We start from the raw sequence: 21,352 nt of genomic DNA, 5'->3' as shown, positions 1-21,352 counted from the left end.
TTCCTCAGAAAGGCCTGACAATGAAGCTCTCAGGGCGCTTAGGTAGTGCCCTTTGAATCACTGGACTCGCTGTGCGGGTATGGAAAACTAAATTGGCCTAGTTTGATTTTGACACCACTAAAATTCAAATCCAAATGCAGATCAGATTATTTGCATCATGAGAGTGACATGAAACTACCAGAAGAGCGTCTGAGTGTGAAAGCGGTTCTTTGGCCTTTCTAAACTTCAGTGTTTTTTTTTTTATTTTTTTAAGTCATCAATAATCTCCTGATGTCTCCAAAGTGCTTCTCTCAAAAAGGTGGTCACACTGTCAAAGCAATGAACATATAAATCCGGTTGAACAGACAATATGACAGAGTTTTAACCCATCCAAGTTAACTGCTTCATTGCTGTACTGACTACTGACACACAGCCATTCTTCACTTCAAGAAATCCCAGCGCCGAGTCTAGATCCACTGCGCCTGACAGCAGACCAAAAGCCTCCCTGATCCGCCTGACAATCCGACAGCTTCACAGAAGTGTCCTCGGGTGGTTTTCCACATAAAAGGTGAGAAATGCTGTACATTTCTCGAAACCAGGAAAGCCTTACTACAACACATCATGTTTAACATTGACATTTATTTACTGATGCAGCAATAGTGATCAAGGGGGAAGCACGAGAGATGGAAGGAGTTTGAGTGATGCTGACATTGATTTATGTTCTGTCTAACTGGTGCATGATCACGCTGGCTGGGATTTATTCACAACTCATAAATGTCACAACTGATTCTTTGTACTAATTACTATGGTCTGAAAAGTGTTGAAATAGACAGGCACACATGAATACATAGACATGCCTGATGGATGATCAAAGGGAATTTATAATATTTTATAAATTTTGGTGCACCACTAAATTGAACTCTTTTTTTACCCTCCTAAATTTTGACTAACTAAAATTTCCCACACAGACGAATACACATTAAGGAATATTTAAAAACGATTTCATGCTCCAACCAATGCGTTGAAGTCTACAGACTTTAGTAATGTTCAACTTTGACATTTCAAAGCACAGCCAATGATTGCTAGACAATTAGCATGATTGGGTGGGTGTTTCCAACCTGAATCAAAACAAGCTGGGAGAGAGATTGTGCAGATGCATAGAACACAATGACAAAGGGACATCATGCAAACTGCTGACTGAACATCTTTTTCTGCTACACCCCACACCTTCTTTACAAGTACTTCTGTTGTATTTCATAGGAAATCGCTAGGGGATTTCTAATCAAACATTAACAAAGCGAAACGGAGTTAAACTAAGTTAAACATTATCATCATCTCTACATCCTCATCTAGAAGTACGAGGTGTGTATGGAGGTTAAGTAACTTCTTGTTCTGAGTGCTAATCAGACGTACAGGTCCACACTGGAGATCTCCACAGATTTCAAACACATCATGCACAAAGTTCTTCACTTACTGAGATACTAACCTCTCTTAGAAAAATCACACAAAACATGATTTCAGTATTGCCATCGTGTTTTATGTAATTTTTTGTATCTAAGGAAAAACAGACTACTTAATGATGCAGATATAGAAAAATGTTACAAAATGTTGCATTCAATTATTTTTACTGCTATTTTTTTTTACTGCAGGACACAAAACAACATTTAGATTCAAGGTTTAGGCCTAAATGCCAATATTATGATGATTCAAGTAATTTCTGTACGAATATCTATGAATTATTTACATTCATCTGTAAAATAATGAAATATTCATGCATATCCAAAAATGCATATCCAAAGATAACCCAAAATGTGTGTTGATACCAAATTTACACTGAGACAATAATTAATAGCAGAGCTATATGCTAAAGCACTAATATAAAAAGCACAGATGGTGCACATTAATTGGACTTGTAGCAGCAATGTCAACAAAATGCCAATGTGATTATTGCCAAAATTATACATTTAAACTTGTAACTTTGTGGTTGGAGTTTACACTAGGTTTAAGTAATACCAGGTGCTGCAGATAGCATATTCGTACCACATGCCAACAGATATTATATTCAGAATTTTAGCATTTACCTGTAGGACAGCAATCATTGCACCAGCCAGCCTGCGCTGACAGTACCTACACTTCTAGAGTGTCTGACTCAAGCATCAACTCAGAGCAGGAGTAACCGAGATGCATTATGAAAAAAACTATGAAAACACTGGAGGTAGATTCAGAAGATTACATTTCAAGAAAAACAAAAGATATATTCCATTTGATGCTTTCCTAACAAACAATAATAACAATTCCTTACATTTATATAGCACTTTTCTAAGCACTTTACATGAAAGAGGGGATCTCCTCATCAACCACCAGTAACAGCAATACAAAATAACAGCTAATCATTAGCTCAGGCTATGAAGAAATGATCTGCCTTGAATTATCATCACAAGTCAAAAGTCACCAGTAATTGTGACACAGTATCCAAGTTTATAAAATGGATAGTTACCACAGCAAATTCTGATTGGATGAGTCCCATTCAAAGGCATATAAACTGCAGATATGCACACAGGTGCACATTCTATAGAACACAGAAAGCTGCTTTGATGCTTGGCAACCATTAACATGCTGCAGCCGACAGAAGTGTTTATTTAAAGGGGTCATATTATGCTGCTAAAAAGAACATTATTTTGTGTATTTGGTGTAAAGAAATATGTTTATGTGGTTTAAGGTTAAAAAACTCATTTTCCACATACTGTGCATTATTGTTGCTCCTCTTTGCCCCAGATTCTGAAACACGTTGATTTTCACAAGGCTCATCGGTCTGAAAAGCGTGGTGTGCTGTGATTGGCCAGCTATCCAGTGCATTGTGATTGGCCGAATACCTCAATCATGTGGCAGAAATGTTACACCCCTTAACATATTGCGATCCCTGTCCGGCCGGAGCGATGAGACATTAGGGATGGGACGATAACCGGTTTTATCGATAACCGTGATAAAATGTGCTGAAGGTTAGTAATATCGTTTAAAAATGAATTATCATTAAAACCGTGTTTGATTATCGCGGTTTTAATAACTCGCTATTAAATCATGTCCAGCCAGCAACAGTCTGACGCAAGCGCAGCGCATAATGTTTTTTGGGGGGTTTTTTCGAGAAGGAATGGCGAAAGTCAGTGACTTTTCTATGCTTTTCTATGCTTCTACACTTTTCATTGTAAGGAAGGAAATGCCACAGAATTTAATCTTTCTTTAAATTAAGTGCATAGAGTTGCTTGTTTTATTAGTTGTTTGTTGATTATTAAATATAAAACTTGCTGAAATGTTTTCAGTGTGAGCATCAACTATTTTTGAACACTTTCATCTCGTTTCAACAAAACCGTGATAATATTGATAATCGTGATAATTTTAGTCACTATAATCGTGATATTAAATTTTCATACCATCCCATCCCTATGAGACATAAACATAAAACCCATTATAAACATGATATTAACATGATTTGTAGTCGTGTTCTATTTTGGAAGGCCAAAAAAAAAACTAGTTTCGTTTTCTCAACGAAACAGCGTCATACACCGCGGCCTTGAGTGAGCGAAGTCCGGAGGCCTAGAGTGAGCCGTGGTCTAGAGTGAGCGGAGGCCGGCTTGGATGAGCAGAGGTGGGTCGTGTTGAGAAAGGCGTGGACGGGCGAATTCTACGAAGGAGCTTGCGGCAACCACATGTGACGACCACAAGTTAAAGGTACGCCTTCTTTTTTTGCGTAAACATCTGGGCGTTTTAAATTTAAAAAGTTGCAGTTGATATTGCAACAAAAATGAAAACCTAATTAAATCTCCTGGACTGTGAACAAACAACTGAAAACCAAATAATCTTCTTGTGGAGGATATATAAACTATGTGATCAAACAAATTTCAGAAGCTTTCTGCACATTTCACATGCATCTCAAATCCTAATCGTAAACCTACAGTCTCAGGGAAAGTTAGCATCAGGGTAAGTTTAACTACCTAATAAGCTTTGAAAAAAAGATAGCAAACAGCACTTTAAATATTAAAGACAAAAAGTAGGTTAAATAAGGTTGAGAATCTGTCTGAAGTACAGCTATAGTGCAAGGACTAAAACTTATGCTAATTTTGCAATGATGACGAAAGTGTGAAAGACGGTGTGAGAGAAACAGAGAGAGCGAGATATACAGGGAACTCTCACACAGTGTCTGACAGAAACACATGTGATACACCAACCTGCTTGTCCTTCTTTTGTATTTTCATTTTTTTCTTGATCTCTGTGTCTGCGTCTGGAATACAGAGATGCAAGGAGTCATGAATACAAAAATTATGCAAAGCATAAACCAACTTTAAAAAAAAAAGTTTGGTTCCATTTAGAATGCACAACAAATTTTAAAGGCAGTTCAAACTAACATCTAGACATTTTCGTCATTACAATCTTGTGATCATTAAATAAAAAATGAATGAATAAATATATAATAGAACAAAATTAGATTAAAAGTGCATATTAGGAATAAGGCTGCAGTAGACATTAATAATATTTAGGATGTCAATAAACATTCTTATTCAACATTACTATACAAGGTCATTTTATATTGCATCACTTCCTGTCACCAAGACATAACTTAATAACAAGTGTGTATTGTTCAAATGACTGACTTGCAAATTATGAGCACTTAAACTTCTCTCCACTTTCGCAACCCATTTTATTAAGTTTAAATTTCTAAAGGGTTTACTTAAAATAATTTATACTAGTCTGAAACATCACTAAATGCAAGGCAATTAGATACTAACTTCCCGGTTCCTGAAGTTGCATTACTTAAATTTAGTATCAATCTACCTGTGGTGCACTGTCATTGAGTTAAAACTAAAAACATTAAAATCTTTAGAAGTGACGTAAATCTGTAATAACCACAAAATTACATGATACTAACTATCACATTGCTTGAGGTTAGACAGCTGTCAATCTACCGGTGATGCTCTTATAATAAAAAGCTAAACACAACATTATTAGTGGCATAAATAAATATCCCATAATTTTCACCATAAATTAGGTGAGACCCTTGATACGAAATAACCCATCGCTTGAGGTTAGAGTGGAGTCATTCTACTTGTCGTGCAATTTATTTAAAAAATGTAATGTAAAATGAAATGTAATGAAAAGTATAACGTTTTGACACGAATGCAACATCTATGGTGATACAACTCTTTTTACACATTCATTTCAAAAGGTTTACATTATAAACCAAATGGACCCCTTGATATGAACTAACCCATTCATTGACCTAAGACAGATGTCATCTACCTGTGGTGCACCATCATTGAATTAAAAACAAAAACATTAAGTTAGGAAGCATTATTCGTGATAGAAATCTATAATAATCTCATAATTTGATCATAAAACAGGTGGGATCCCAAATACTAACTAACCTATTGCATGAAGCAAGTCAGGTGTGAAACTACCTTTCATGTGTTATTATTGTATAAAAAAAGAAAGGCAGACTAATGCAACATCATTGGTTGTATAAATCCACATGCACACTTTAATTTCAAAAGGGTTACATTATAAACCAGGTGGGCCCATTGATACTAACTAACTCATTCCTGGAGTTAAGACAGGTGTCGATGTAACTGAGGCATTTTCATTGTAACGTTATATAAAAGAAAAGGCATAAATCTGTTGCAATAACGTTTTCGTATTAGTGACAAAAACCAATAAATAACAGTTTCATTTCAACAGTGACAATAGCACAAACCAGGAGTTGAAGTAAGCCACATGAGTGCTAGAAGTTACATTGTTCCTAACACTTGATAGCAGTCATGGGATGCTTTGTGCCACAACAGATGCCAAACTTGCCTATTAAACACTCTTATAAAAAGCCCAACATCGTGTCCCATATACATTAGCCCATGTAGGGCGCTAGCCAGCGTGCTAACTGTAATGTCACGGCAACGGTGCTCTATATTTCAGGCGTTGCACGCGTGAAGAGCCGCTCAAACTCCGCGGAGGGACCGTCAAACGCGACCTCACCTACCTGGACACGCCGGCTCCGGACATCAGTTAGCCTAAAAACCTACGCGTTCCTCTCTCTACGTTTAATTCCAAGGACACTAAACGCCATGACAGTTTAGAAAAATGCATAAAAAATTAGAGGGGGTGGGAGTCGGGGAAGGGAAAAAAAACTCAGAGCAATTTCTTTAATCCAAACGCACAAGAGCAGTTCATTCATGAGGGGATGCGAGAGTTTGACGCGACCGAGCGCCACCTACTCCATGCGGTTTTGCGCGCGACGCGTTAAAATCAAAAAGTTTAAAGATGTGCTTACCTAAAATGGCTACTGCGGCAGCCAAAATACAAACAGCTATTATTTGGTGAAGTTTAGCGCTGGCCGCCTGCAACAACAGCCTAACGTGCGTTTAGGCCCGTATTCTGCCGTTCGCCATTGGATCCGTCTAAGCGCAGCTGGGCCGCTGGAGGTTCCTATTGGCCAGCGAGCTCTCACGCAAGCGACGCTGCGCTAAGCTTGTCTGAGAGACACATATCGCCAGCGACCATTGTGTACTTGTATTCCGTTGTGTGGATGTGGGTGTTTTTGCTGCAATTCAAGAGGGTTTTCTATTCCAGTTCTTCCCTGATGTCCGAGAGCACGCGCTGGATTGATTCGCGTTTGTCGCGTCGCGTCCGGAGTGCAAAAAGCTAAGCTGTGGGTTTTATGTTTATTCTCGCCGCATCCACCAATCGTGATGCTTTTTACTCCATCATTACGGCGCCTGTGAGAGAGAGAGAGAGGAAAAAAAGTAACATTCCACGTCTTTGCTCATGTTTCATATCCCGGATGTGAGAATAGCAGGGGTTATAATAAAGCGTGTGGGTTAGACTGCATACGTCCTTGTGATGTGTTGGGTTTCCTGAAGCTCTTTTGACTAATGCGAAGCTGTGTTTGACCTGTACAGAAATTCACGTCGTGCATCAAACAGTCTTGGGTATGCCATTGCCGTAAATTGGGCGTACCTGTCTTGCACTAACCAAAAAGTACCATGGTACTACCATTGTTTAGATATGGCACTATGGTCATTGGTCATATACCTCTACTTCTTCTACATGAACAGTCAACAGCATGGTTCAAGACTATGGTTATCATAAGGTACTTTGTTTAAACTATACAATATGTCTTATATAGCTTTGTTATAATTTGTGAAACACTGAGTACACATAAATTACATTTTAAAATAGATTCAAATATAAAACAGTTGTTTTAAATTTTAATAATATTTCTTAATATTACTGCTTTTATTTTGATCAAATAATATGGTAAATAAGAGAGACATTACTATAAAAAAAATAAATAGATAAATAAAAAATCTTACCGGTGCAAATCTTTGACCAGTGGTGTATTTCTGTTTGCACGTTTTTTGCATGTATTAGAAAATTTTATAATTTTTTACAAACACACCTGTATTAAAGATCACATGGATTTCCTCTTAAAGGTAAGAAGATGTTGACATAAAGGCATGCCAATCCAGTAGTTTATGAGCGTTAAACCTACTGGCACAGTGCTGTCACACTAAAACTTTATTAATCGCGATAAATCCCTATCTTATATACATCAATATTAGTTCTGTCAAGTTTTTGTTTACATAATGTATGTGTGTTATAATATATTATGTATAGTATGTATATATAAATAAACACATACAGCATATATTTTGTCAATATTTTCATATATTTAAATGTATATATTTATATTCATGATTAATATCATATCTAAATCAATTTAAATTTATAAACGTAACATGTTTTTATTAAATATGTACATGCATGTATGTGTATCTATATATACATAATAAATATACACAATACACATATTATGTAAACAATAACTTTTATTTTGGATACAATTAATTGTTTGACAGCACTAATTAATATGGAACATTGCAAAACTTTCCAGAAGATGACAGAAAAGCTGAATTTGGCATCTTTTACTGAAGGTTGTTGGCAGTTGCTTTGGCTTGTAATCTGCGGCTGAGTTACATGTGGTCTGCTGAGCCAAACAACCTTATTTATACAACTCCGCCAAGAGAATTGTAGATAAACTCTGCTGAAATGACTCTGGGACTTTGAGGAGCACACTATAAAGAGACCTTCATCTTCATCACCTTTTTTTAAACTGAAGGTAGCATACATGCATAAAGCACAGCATGCAATATAGTGAAGGACAATCCATCTGAAGCAACTCGGGGTTAAGTGTCTCGTACAAGGCTGCAGAAGTGATGCTCATGGCTCACAGCATCAAAGCCTTGTGTTTTATCTCTAAAACATCACACTACCCCTATAAAGGAACCCTTCACTGACACAAATGCACACATTAGAATAGATGCAGGTTTGTAATATCAAGGACAAATATAGGGAATACCTCTGTTGAGGGGTTGCATTCATTCGGCACTGCAGTCAGAGGATGTTCCCCTTGTGTGTGTTCACCTGCAAACATCTCACTTTCACTGACTGAGGTTCCTCAAAGCAGCTGATTTCCAAACCATCTGCTCCATCCCTGCACATATGGGTAACTGACTTGAAGTGATGAAAGAAAGAAAGGAATGAATTCTCTTTAAAAATTATTCTTCAAGAATTGGCAAAAAACACATCTCTTGCATTTTTAGACTTTAGGCATTTGCTAACTGCTTGTTTTCTTTAAAATATATATATATACAATTTAAAAAGTGCCTATATCACTAGCTTGCTCTGTTCTTTTCTATTCCATCTGTTATTGATATGTGTATTATATTAGGCTAACTGAGACTTGTTATAGCACTTGTATATCATTGCTCTTTTGTTGATTTTGATCACTTCCATTGTCCTCATCTGTAAGTCGCTTTGGATAAAAGCGTCTGCTAAATGACTAAATGTTCTTAGAATTTGCTAGTAAATCTCACTATTAATTACAAACAAAGAAGTGACAAGCAACACATTAAATTTGGAAGAAGATCGAAATAGTATTGATAAAAAGATACTGTAGATCAAGCTGCTGTCTATATGTCCTCTAACCACGTCTAAAATATTTTGTTGACTATAAAATCTTGAAGCCAAGCATCACTATCACATCACTATATATATATATATATGTATGTATATATATATATATATATATATATGTATATATGTACATATGTATATATATATATATATATATATATATATATATATATATATATATATACACACACACACACACACTTTTCACCTGCAGCTACACCTGTGTGAACTTGGAGAAATAATTTCATACTTCCAATAAAAACCACCAAAACACCAGCTGACAAGAAAAGATCTTGCTGTATCGAAGCAATGAATTTCAGGCACTTTTTTCAAAATGTTTTTGTTTGCATTTTGGGGCCAAATTAATCTCTTTTATATGCATATTTTTTTCCAGTGGCAAAGAGGATGAGAATGTGAAGATAAGATGACATTCATGAAGGAAATTATCAGGGCATCTGTTTAGAGGCACATAACAAATCCCTAAAGCTCCCTGCCTCTCTTTTTCTCCCCTTCTGCTCCTTCATTGGCTCTGAGCCCAGAGCGTCTCTAGCAGGAATTTAAGATCTTTTATTGCTTCAAGAATATTCAAACCATAAACACTCTTGCAGTTCATTTCATCATACTACAAACAACATTTTTTTCTTTGTGTTCTCAAGCCTAAACCTTATATTTGACCTCTGAAACATCTGGAGCGGGACACAGGAGTGATAGTGATGTAAACCAGCAGAGGGCAGATGAGGCATACTTTTAGCAAGTGGAATTAGTCAAACTTTTACTCTGGTGAATACAGTATTTCTCAAGGCGGGTTTATTTTTTAAAGTCACTTTCTATAAACAATCCCTAAGGTCTTGACTGCTTAAAAAGCTGAATATTTCCACTGTTATTGTGTGGGGGAAGAACACACAGTTCATTGAACTCACATACACCTTTTGTCACACATACTATCTAAAAGTACAAAAGCCATTTCCACAAAATTTATGTTTGAAATTATGCATAGTCATTATGCAAAGTCAGCTTTCATCTAAATAAATTAATAGTTATGTAAACAGTAAACAATAAATAAAAATAGTAATAATGAAAAAGCTAAAAAGGAAAATACAGTAACATACAGTTCAGAAAATATCAAATCCTTATTTTGGCTAAAATGAATTGTTGACAGTAATCCAATAGTAATGAGTTGATTTTAACAGAATTGCATAAAATTCCATTAAACTTTTCAAAAGTGTAGGGTCTTTTCTTTCTCTTTTCTAATCAATACATTTGCATTCAACAGTGTTGCATCTAAAGTGAAACTAAAGAGAAAAATCATGAAAAAATGTATTACAGTTCACATAAAGCACAATAGAAAACAGCAAAAACTATTAACCAGCACTGTTTCCAACTTCGATAATAAGAAGAAAAATGTCTCTGAATATTCAGTTTTTCCATTACATAAAGAAATTCTATTTGAAAATATATTAAAATAGAAAAGTTACATATAATTTTTTTTCACAATATTCAATATACAATAACTTCACAATATTACAGTTTTTACTGTATTTTTAAACAGATAATAAATAAAATAAAATAACAATAAAAAAAATTAATAAACAAATAATGCAGCCTTGGTGAGCAGAAGAGACTTAATTTATAAACACACACACACACACGTTTGTTTTTGTGAAAAGTGGGGACATCCCATAGGCGTAATGGTTTTTATACTGTACAAACTGTATATTCTCTGGCCCTACACCAACCCTACACCTACCCCTAACCCTCACAGGAAACTTTGTGCATTTTTACTTTCTCAAAAAAACTCATTCTGTATGATTTATAAGCGTCTTGAAAAATGGGGACATGGGTTATGTCCTCATAAGTCATCCTCTCCTTGTAATACCTGTGTCATACCCATGTCATTATACAGAGTTGTTTTCTGATATGTCACAAAAACAAGAGCACACACACACACACACACACACACACACACACAAAGACCCCAACATTTTTAACTATGGTGTAATGCTTTTGTGACAACTTGCCCCAATATAAATGTGGGAACCTGATGTAAGAGAACCACTAAGGGTTACACCAGTTTCACTTTTATCCAATATTACAACAATATGATCCTGAATTTTAGTTTGGAGGACAGAATTCACAAAAAATACAACAAACTATTTGCCACTATGCAGAACCCGTTGGCCCATAAAAAGGAATTATTCCTCTTTCAACACCAGACTGTATGTGGAAAGCAGTATAGTTTAATTCAGACGAGCCATTGGGGGTCTTGGCCAAATGTCCCACAAGCATATTCACAGGATATTTAATGGACTTGTACAGTTTGCACGGAAACAGTTCCAAGTTTTTCCAGTCCATCCACGCTGCCAAATGTGCCGAGTGGCCAAGAAAATATGGAAGAATTCAGAATTTACAGCTTTGATGTGTTTGCTGCCTGGTGTGACAGAGGAGAGAAATGACAAGGGAGTGTGTGTGAGACTTCAATGAACGAAAATGGGAGGAGAAAAGGAGAGAGAGTGAGAAAAGTTAAAGCCGACGAGGGAGCATTGTGAGACCGACTCAGTACAAGATGAGAGAAGTAGGAGAAAGCTAGTCGCATTTGATGCATTCAGTCACTTTTTTTTTTTTGCTCTGTACAAGCAGCTTCTCAGAATCAGGTGTCATTTCTGGCTGCTGGAGAAACCCACGCTATCAGGAGTCAACAGACATCTGCTCCTGCAACACACACACACACACACACATGCATGCACACTACTGCAGAGATGAGCACAAATGTGAGTTTGCTTAGCTGTCAGACGTAACTCGGCTCTGGAATAGAAGAGCTCTGAAGCAGGTAGGATGAACTATTATAACTACAGATGTTTCTGCATGTGAAGTTTGAGCTGTCCTGCTTTGTTTTCACTCAACAATTATAGTGTTTTTAGGAGTAAGACAAAAAGTAGACTGATAAAATGTAAGGATGTATGTCATTTTTTTTGCATTTTTACTAACCAAATTTTTGTACGTGTTTGGGGCTGGACTGTTTGACAATCCAATGGCAAACTGAGGTAAACCTGTCTGAAAACAATAATTTTGTGAACACATGGACCTTGTTTTCTTTCTTAAAGCATGTTCCTGGTATTATCATGCACTATTTATCTGTGTCAGTGCTATGTCAGCTATCAAAAAATACCTAGGTCAAGGCTGTAAGGATCTCACATGCTACCCTGGTTTCTTTTTCACTAAATTAACCCCAAAAAGAAGTTTTTGTGTATCAGCAGTCATCTGTGGCATTTGGACAGGGATGAGGTTCGCTGCACAGGTTGGCTATAAGAAAAACACCTCAGGCTATGAGTTGGGTGCTCTTTTCCCTCTGTCTAGGGCTGGTGTTTGTTTTTGCAGCTGCTGGTACGTGTTCATGGAAAAATGGCAAGTAATAATAATAACTGGCAGCACGAGATACTGATGATAGGACTTAACCTGCAACACTGTTTTAAAGGCAAATCTTCTTTAAAGGCAATGAAAGAGGCCGCGTGCATTTCCATGAAGACGAATTATGTTTAATAGAGCTCTTTGTCATGCTTTAATGCAAACCAGTGGTTGTGGAAAAAACCCTCAGACAGGTTCCACTGCCCTTGTAGAATGAGTTCACAGTGAGGCCTCGTGTTTTTCAATTTACACTCCTTCACAGTTCTGCTTTGCTCATCCCTCCGTTCTCCTCTCTCTCCCTGATGCCCCCCTGTGGGAATCTGAAACTCAATTCCCCATCACAAGACTGCCCCAAACCGTGAGACTCAGAAAATCAAGCCTTCCCAAAATGCAGATTCTCCCTCCCTCTCTCTCTCGATCTCTTTTGTTTCATGCATTCGTCTCCCTTCATTGGCTTTGTTTCATTTTGAATGATACAACACCCTAAGAAGGAATCTGGGAATCTAGAATTCCAATTAAAAACACTAGTTGCCTCATTTAAAGGCAAATACTTTGAAGGCCATCAATGGCAGTGTTATACATGAGTGTCATGTTAAATTAAGAAACTTGTCAAAGATTTGAAGTTGGCCAGCTGTGTTCATGTTTTAAATCAGAAAGTGGAAGGTTTGTAATTGGTCACTTTAAATATAAATAATAAAAAAACAAGTTATGTCCTTTTATTTTATAGAAGCATTCATGAATAAACACTTTTCAAATCAATGGATACATGATACAATTTTTAATAAGTACTACTGCTACTACGAATGTAATATTTAATAAACAAAAATAATAAATATTAAATAATAATAATAATGATAATGAATATTAATTATATTTTTACTTCTGAGAAAATAAATAAATTAATAAATATAAAATAAGTATCATAAATCATAAATGATTATTATTATAATTTAATTAATAATATATTTATTAACAATAGTATTATTATTAATCATATTAAATCATTATTTAAATGACTTCTAATAATAGTAACACATCAAAAAACAAATTAAAATGTTTTATTATTATTAATAAAGTAAAACTTATAAAATGTTTACTAGTAATAATAATAATATAATACAAATTGAATATACAAATTAAATAAACTTAAAACTATTATAACATTATTATTATTATTATTATTATTATTATCATTTACTCCTACTAATAATATTAATTTATTAATAATTATAAAAGTTATTTATTCCTATTAATTATATAATTAAAATCATTATTTTAAATAACTTCTAATAATAACAAGTTAAAATAATAAATAATTCTATTAAAATTCTGAATAAATGTTTGCTTCTATAATAATGGTCATATTAATGATGAATAATTAATTATAGAATTATTGTTAAATATTTTTAACAAAATAAATAATAATACCTTAGTATCTTATTGTTACAATGATGCTTTAGCAGGTAACCATGGCATATTTGGTATTTTGTTTTATGTGACCCAAGCACAATACTGAAAAAATGTGAAATTAGTACATTGTTATGGTAAATGCATGACTATTTGACCCCTATATGTACTATGAACATTGAACTGCAAGACACAATGAATGAACAAAAATCAATTTTTCTGCATTTGATTAGTTGCGTCTGTAAGAATGTGTGTTTTCAAAGCAGCCATAACTGATTCGGGCTGAGTTGGTGGGGCTCTCTCCAAAAAAAAAAAATAGATAATCTTAGAACTCAAGTTGTCTTCGGTGTCGCCCGTGAGAATTGAACACACCCTTTTAATCTTATTTATTTTTGAACTCTCAACATAAACCTTCGAATTCATCGAATGCTTGGTAAATCCATTGCCCTCCTATTCAGGAAACAGAAACTATACAAAGATTCCCTATTCGTTACAGTACAAAACTCTCCATCCTGTTTATATACGACCATATGTGTATATGCACTCATGTCACACTCTATCTACACTCATGCACATAGAAGTCAACTCCAAAAGTCAGCTGGTGGTCCACTTCAGATAACACACGACCAGCCACAAAAACTTGAGTTACTATCTGTCTGAAACCTTTATCACTGACTCACCAGCTCAGTCAGAAACATGGGACTAGTTCACCAAAAAATACACAAATTTTGTTTATAATACTGAATACAATTCATAGATTGTATAGGCTAAAGTGGAATGCATAATAGGCAATGAAAAAGATAAATGTAGTGCATATGTCACTCCTCATATGCCAGTGGTGAGCCATTTTCATTTCTGTTACATCCATCAATGCCAAGCAGGAGAGGTGGAAGTTGAGACATTTTTCTTCATCAGATATGAAATGCAATTTCCAAATGTTTATATTACATACAAAGGTACTGGAATGTGAGCAGATTGCATTATTAAAAGGTGTGGCATTGGTACCTATAGAAAGAGAGTGTGTATGTATATTTGTGACAAGCAAGAAGAGAAACAGTGTTTTCATAACATCTAGACATTGACTTCAGTGGTGGTACACCCTGCTGAGATACCCACACATCCAATACGCTCTCCTCCCCGATGAACTCACCCTTTTTTCACTCCATTTCTGCAATGCTTTATTCGTTTACACAAGAAAAACAAAAGGAAAGAAGTGTAGGAAGTGCAGAAAAAGGAGGGATTTGCACATCAAACACGCAGCCAAAAGTACAATCGCTCTGGTGGTGGAACTTAAAGCGAGGTGGACCCAGGTGGACCCGAGCCAGAGCGGAAAGCCCCACTTTGTAAAAACACAGCGCCACAAGTAGATCCATCCGCAGGAATGAAGGGATACTAATTGTGAGGACTGTCAGAGAGGTCACGATAGCAGCAGTCGTGGAGGTTTCTAAAGGTTCTTCGTTGGTTTTCTAAAAAATCTAGGCTTGACAAAGATGCTCTTGCTTAGCTCTGTACAAAACTACACATTTTTATAATCCAGGTCGGGTTTAGTCATGTCTTCCAGACACCAGTCAGACATGTTAGTCATATATTGATGCTAAATACAGCCCTGACAGATTTTCAACAAATAAACACACACAATGCCGCCTTGCTCACATTGATCATTATAGCCTGGCATGTAATTGTCTTGAAATGTAATGTTTATTTTTTATTTTACTTAAGAAGCCAGCTTAATCGAACCTAAGATGGTTTTAGGTTGAATTTAGCTTTAAGTACAGCTGACAGTCTGACTTGACCAAGTTAATAGACCAGCAAACCAGCTCATAATACAAAATATTTAACTACTTATTATAATTTTTTATACAATTATTAGTAGTAGTAACATATTTTGAATTATTTTCACTTTATGATCTATTACTTTGTAATAAATTAATTATTGCTTTGACTGTTAGTGTCATCAGTATGCAAAATATTGTCTTTAAATTCAAAACACCATTATAAATAAATAAATATATAAATAAATAAATTTGTTAACCTCACTTATTGTTGCAAGTCTATTATTGCTCATACTGAAAGTAACCTTCAGTACAAGTGGAAGTGGAATTTTGCACTTGCATATTTTCTTCTGAGACTATAAAGAATTACTTTCAATTCAATTACATATAAAATCTGCATGAAAATATTATTTGAGCTGTAAATTGTGACCTTAAAACCAAATAGCAAGTCTGATTTTTTGAAAAATGACATGACTTGGAAGTGCATTAGGAACATCTCTGTAAACTATTACAGTGGAAAGAAAAAGAAGGATACTGAAAGAGAGAGAGAGAACAAGTGCAGACAGAGAGCGAAGAGTAATTACACTTACACTGTTCATGTGCTGCTTTACTGACTGGCCTCTCCGCACTTAAACCCATATGGCACACACAAACAGGATGTACAGCCCCCTTAAGCTCTGGGATCTATTAAAACTCGACTCACATGCCGCCCGAGCAAAAAAAAATAAAAAAATAAAAAAAATAAAATACAAGAAGCCTTAATTGAACCTTTTTTTGGCATTCCCACTGTCTGCTTTGAAGACTCTCTTGCACTTTCAAGTGGCCACTGGTTCGCCGCCGAGATGCAAGGTAGTCATTTGGATTTGTTTACATGCGAAAATCAGAGCTGAAGACATTCAGGGCTTTAACCACGCAATGCATTTCTTCTGTTAATCACATAATTCATGAGATCTGAAACCACTCACGCTGGAAAGTAATTTTTGTCTGTGAAGTGCATTTTGGTGTCTCAAAACAACAAAAACCAACTAAACAAAGTTGAAGATTTGTATTTTTGCTAGGGTGTTGAGGGTGGTTGTCAAGCTGCACAAGCATTTTCACTAAATTTTGAGTTTCACTCAAAAAGAGTCAACAATATATCTTTGATTGAGAATGAAAATCCATAATTTAAGAAAACTATTGGTGAAGGATGTGGCTACCCAACATTAAACCCTTGTTGACCTGATGAGAGTTTATAGAACAAACCATCCTGCCACAATCCCTTCCACTTAAATCTGGTGTACATATGCTGTATTATCCAAAACCTTGTAGATAGTTTGGATTGGACAGCTGCTTCTCAATTCTCTTGCCTAATTCATGCCATCCAAGAAAACTTTCAAGCCAATGTTCAGTCTTCACCAGAAACCAGCCAAGGAGGTGACGGAGTTCAGAGTGGTTAAGGTAAAATGGAGACAATGCCTCATAGAGAAATACTGGATGAAATGTTAGCCCACATCCCCTGGCAACAAACTCCAATTGGCTGAAAACACTTTTATTTTATTTAGTATTTTTCTAAGTTGTTATAGTAACACTGAGCACTGTCTTCATATTGGACAAAATAATCCATAGACTGGACTGAAATAATACAACATTTTCATTTTCTAAGCCACCGTTCAGAGATGATTTAGCCTAGATGTCTAGTGACCTTAAACTCTCGAGGCGCAAACCAATTTTGTGGCTGTCACAAACCTGCCAGATGGGCTCAGATACCATATCCATGCTTTACTCCTGGTAGTTAACCAACTTCACAAAGGACATGGAAAAATGTCTGTCTAGTCTCAACTATTGGACGCTCTTTTTAAGTAACACTAAACATCACATAAGTACACCCATAAGAAATCTATTAGACTTATTGCCAATACATAAAAATCCCCTTGTGTGCATGAAAGCTAAGCTTAAAAACTTGCTAAAAAGCGATCTAGAGGGATGTTTGCATGTAGCCAACAGTATTGCTATCACCAACTCTGGGTTTTTATATTTTTAGATTTACTTGGATCAGAAAAACAGCCCCATTAATAATGCTAATCAAAAGATAGGCGATCATTCAGTATTACTATCATGAGAATACATGGGAACCTCTTTTGGTGAGTGGAAATATGGGGCAGAAATCAGGAACTGATTATTGAGAGACAAGGTCATGAATCATCATAGGACTAAAAGAAGGAAAAAGGGGAAGATGTAACATCTGGCTAAAACATTCCACTCAACCACCAAACATCAGGAGTCCTTATATAAAAATCATCTCCATTAGCCACAAACTTGCAAAGCTTTGCCACATTTTGGGTTTAAGGAGGAATTATGAGCAAGTTTGTTGTGATCGTGAAACATGTGGTTTGAGGTTACCAAATTAACACAGGTTTACAACCCCCCCACATTCTTACACCCTCTCAACTCCTTTCAACTAATGACTGTTAACATTTCTGCTTGTGCATGTTTGAGAGAAAGAGAAGATCAACAAAACGTGGAAAAACTGATTTGAAAAGGTGTGATCTTGTTATTGTGTATAGGCATTCAAACATTTAATGGTGTCTGGTAATTATCATGAACACATTTACATGTCACAAAATCTATATTGATAATATAAAACGATTCAAATATTTTTATTTTATTTTATCTTAATATTTTTTCTTTTTATTTCTATTATATTAAAATGACATTTCACATATAAAATAGTGCCTAAATGATATTTAAATATTTTTTAGATTAATAATATTATATTTAGTAAATATTCTAAACATTTAAATATATATTTATAGTAATATAATAACAAAAAATAATATGCAATAAAAATTTAATGAATAAAAAAGTCATAGTTTTGTGAATGTTTGTAGGTATCTAATGCCAAATACCCTCTAAAGGTGGAAAACGGCATTTAGGTGTCTTTACAGAGACAGAGGTGTAAAGGTGGAATGAATGCATTTACACAGCAGTTAAGGCCTGTTCACACCAAGGACGATATACTTTTACTCTAGCATAATTTAATCTGGCTTTTGTGCAGCACTGCGACTTCACACTGCATTTGAGCAGGCACATAGCAGCTTTAACTCTGTGTAAAGACACCTCAAATTAGACATTTTTAGAAGTAGCCCACAATGATACTTTACAATAAAATAAATAAGTACATTGCACATAAAAATACCTATGAATACTAATGCAATCATGCTGAATTGGGAGTGAAAGCATGAGTATGTGTAGAGGCCTCTGGAGGCACAGTGTGTTGCAGTGGAAAAAAAAAAATTCTTAACAATTACATCTCTCTGTGATTTATATGGCCTTTCTGAAGCATGCAATCTCAGTCACTCAAGAAAGCATAAACAAAGCTACGTGAACAGATGACCCTGTTTCCTTTCACATGCACGTGTGTTTACTGGCTTTACTCACTTCATGCTGATTTTACAGATGCAGCTAAGTTAGTGTACTGGTTAAAAAAGAAGACACAAGATGGATATTACTGAGATTGTTTACAAGGTGCATATGCATAAAGTTGGGAAAACTTTACCAAAAAAGAAAAAAGAAACAACTGATGAAGACACGTATTGTTCATAGTATGTGGTCTACATAGTTTGTCCAATCAAATGGACATGGAATTTCCACCTGCCTTTATGTCAAGCAATCTAGCTTTGCCAAGTTTATGCCATATACACAACAAGACATTGGCGCATGTGCTGAAATTAAATCACCTAACAAAATTGAACAAAGTCAACAGAAATCTTCTTATATCCTCTCATCATGAATCTTCATTCATACATACAGTCATACACTAAGGGGGATGTTTATGGAACACCATTTTCAATTAAAAACCAAAAACTTTTTATGAGTTTTGGCCATTGATTTAAATGACAGCAACGTTTTGGGGGTCTGAAAATGCAAGCTGATGAAAACGTTTTTAAAGTTGCAAGATACCATTATTGTATGAAAACACGAATTTGTGAAAACGGGGAGGTTGTGCACATGCGTATTATGTGTTTGCATAGTGTTTCTTTTAAAAGTGGCATCACCAACTACTGACCTGGCATGCACAATATAGCGCTTTAAGTCGTTTTCACAGATTCGCGTGAATGGAGATCATTTTGACAACACTGTCATCTGTATGCAAAAAAAAAAAAAGCTTTTTCTTTTTTTTGTCTTGTAAACGTACCAAGCGCCTTGGCATTATGGGACATAGTATTCTTGCAGTGGTTGGTTCAGGGTTTTCTGTGCATACAGAAAATTTATACTGAGAACATTATACTGCAAAAAACATGGTAGTATGCTATTATGAACCCAGCACAATTTTGCTCTGCAGTGAAGCTGTTAATTAACTAAAATATGTAAACACAGAAATGAAAACTGCTTTGGTCAAACCATTTAATGAGGTCTTTAAATATAATCAAGCAGAATACATGCCTTAACACTCCATAACTTGATACTGACCCTCATTTTAAGCTTTTATGTTGAGTGTCGGACTGTTCTTAAAAAAACAAAAATAAATGTAATAAAAAAATAAATTTATTTTGCTAGTCTGTCAAATTCCTCCTTCTCCCAAAGCGATCCTCTCTCTATACTCCTTGCTTTGCACTTACATGCTGCTCTCTTTTTCAGTATTGCAATGAAAACATGTTTCTGTCATCTAATATGGCCAAACTCGGAGCATGTGTAATGTGTGTGTACTCATAATAACTTACAAGATTGATGTGCATAACTCCCCTGTGAATCTGAACAAGATCCCTGAAATGCAAGCTTATTTAGCATGTTTGCTAATTCATATAGTGCCTCATGAGTCTTCTTAACAGCTAGAGGTAGAAAATTTGAAATGTTCTCAAGAATAGTTGCTAAGGTGTTCTAAGTGTTTTTTTTTTTTGTATGTCTGTACGTAGCTGAGACCCCCTGAGAGCTCTTTCGTGAACGTTATTTAAGAGTTATTTAAGTCTATGACTCAGGCGCTATTCAGCAGAGACTCAGTTCCAGATAACAGCAGAATTATAAACCATGAGAAACAAAAGGCAGAATGAAAATTGTGCAATCAAGGAGCTCATAAATCACTCTTAATATACAACATACGGTAGAGTTCACATAAATGCACATGGAAATGCTTTCGAATTTTTCATGTTAGAGATTCTTTGGAGGAAGACTCTGGTATTCAAGCGATGGCCTGACCCTGACTAAGCTACATACCAAGCAATGTATGGATATTGTGTCTGTTTCTTTTTATGACTAAGTTCTATGGATAAATAAGATTACACTTAGTGCAATGTGATAAATATTATTAAATTGTTTTAATGCATATGATATTGATGGTTGCAGTTTATTTAATAAATAAATAAATTAATAAATGTATGCATTTAGCAGACGCTTTTATGCAAAGTGACTTACAGTGCATTCAGGCTAACTTTTTATTTGTGCACAAACGATCAAGGTTGAACTCTAGTCTGGGTCATGGAAATAGGCAGATGACATACAGGCATGTTAATGAGTGTCATTAAAAACTCATTTCTATTTCAAACATTTATGAGAGAAGATGCTGAGGGACTTCAAAAGACGCTGAGGCTCATGTTGCATATGGGTTTTCACACATGAGGTGCGGTAGTTTCATGGTTAAGCATCTAGACTAATGACCTTAAAGATATTTTCTGTCATCATCTGTCAACCACAAGTCATTTCCTCTGAGCAACACAAAACAGAATATTTTGAAACATGTCTGTTTTTTAATCCATATAACGGGGTCAACTGCTGTTTGGACTTTCAGTGTTCACAGAGGA

At 35.4% G+C, this 21,352-nt stretch overlaps 2 protein-coding genes across 5 annotated transcripts in view; one reads left to right on the top strand and one right to left on the bottom strand.

Moving 5' to 3' along the window:
* Nucleotides 1-6,779, bottom strand: part of LOC132160793 (chromodomain-helicase-DNA-binding protein 6-like) — a 34,233-nt gene extending 27,454 nt beyond the window's left edge. For 3 of the 4 annotated variants that reach the window (XM_059570481.1, XM_059570484.1, XM_059570483.1), the window contains exons 1-2: nt 6,293-6,779; nt 4,203-4,255 (exon numbers count right to left, since the gene is read on the bottom strand). In XM_059570481.1, coding sequence (XP_059426464.1) covers nt 4,203-4,229 — 27 coding nt within the window. In that variant the 5' untranslated portion in view covers nt 4,230-4,255; nt 6,293-6,779. Of the gene's footprint in view, nt 1-4,202; nt 4,256-6,001; nt 6,081-6,292 lie in introns of those variants that run through there. The other variant, XM_059570482.1, reaches the window with a different exon arrangement.
* Nucleotides 6,780-11,555: 4,776 nt separating this feature from the next.
* LOC132160795 (RIPOR family member 3) overlaps nt 11,556-21,352 on the top strand; it is a 31,552-nt gene continuing 21,755 nt past the window's right edge. The window contains exon 1 of the mRNA XM_059570485.1: nt 11,556-11,824. The gene's annotated coding sequence lies outside the window, so the exon portion shown is untranslated. The remainder of the gene's footprint in view (nt 11,825-21,352) is intronic.

The sequence above is a fragment of the Carassius carassius genome, chromosome 17 (genome assembly GCF_963082965.1).
Source record: "Carassius carassius chromosome 17, fCarCar2.1, whole genome shotgun sequence".
Lineage (NCBI taxonomy): Eukaryota > Metazoa > Chordata > Actinopteri > Cypriniformes > Cyprinidae > Carassius > Carassius carassius.
Note: the sequence above shows the minus strand (reverse complement) of the source record. Positions and strands in the feature narration are given on the sequence as shown.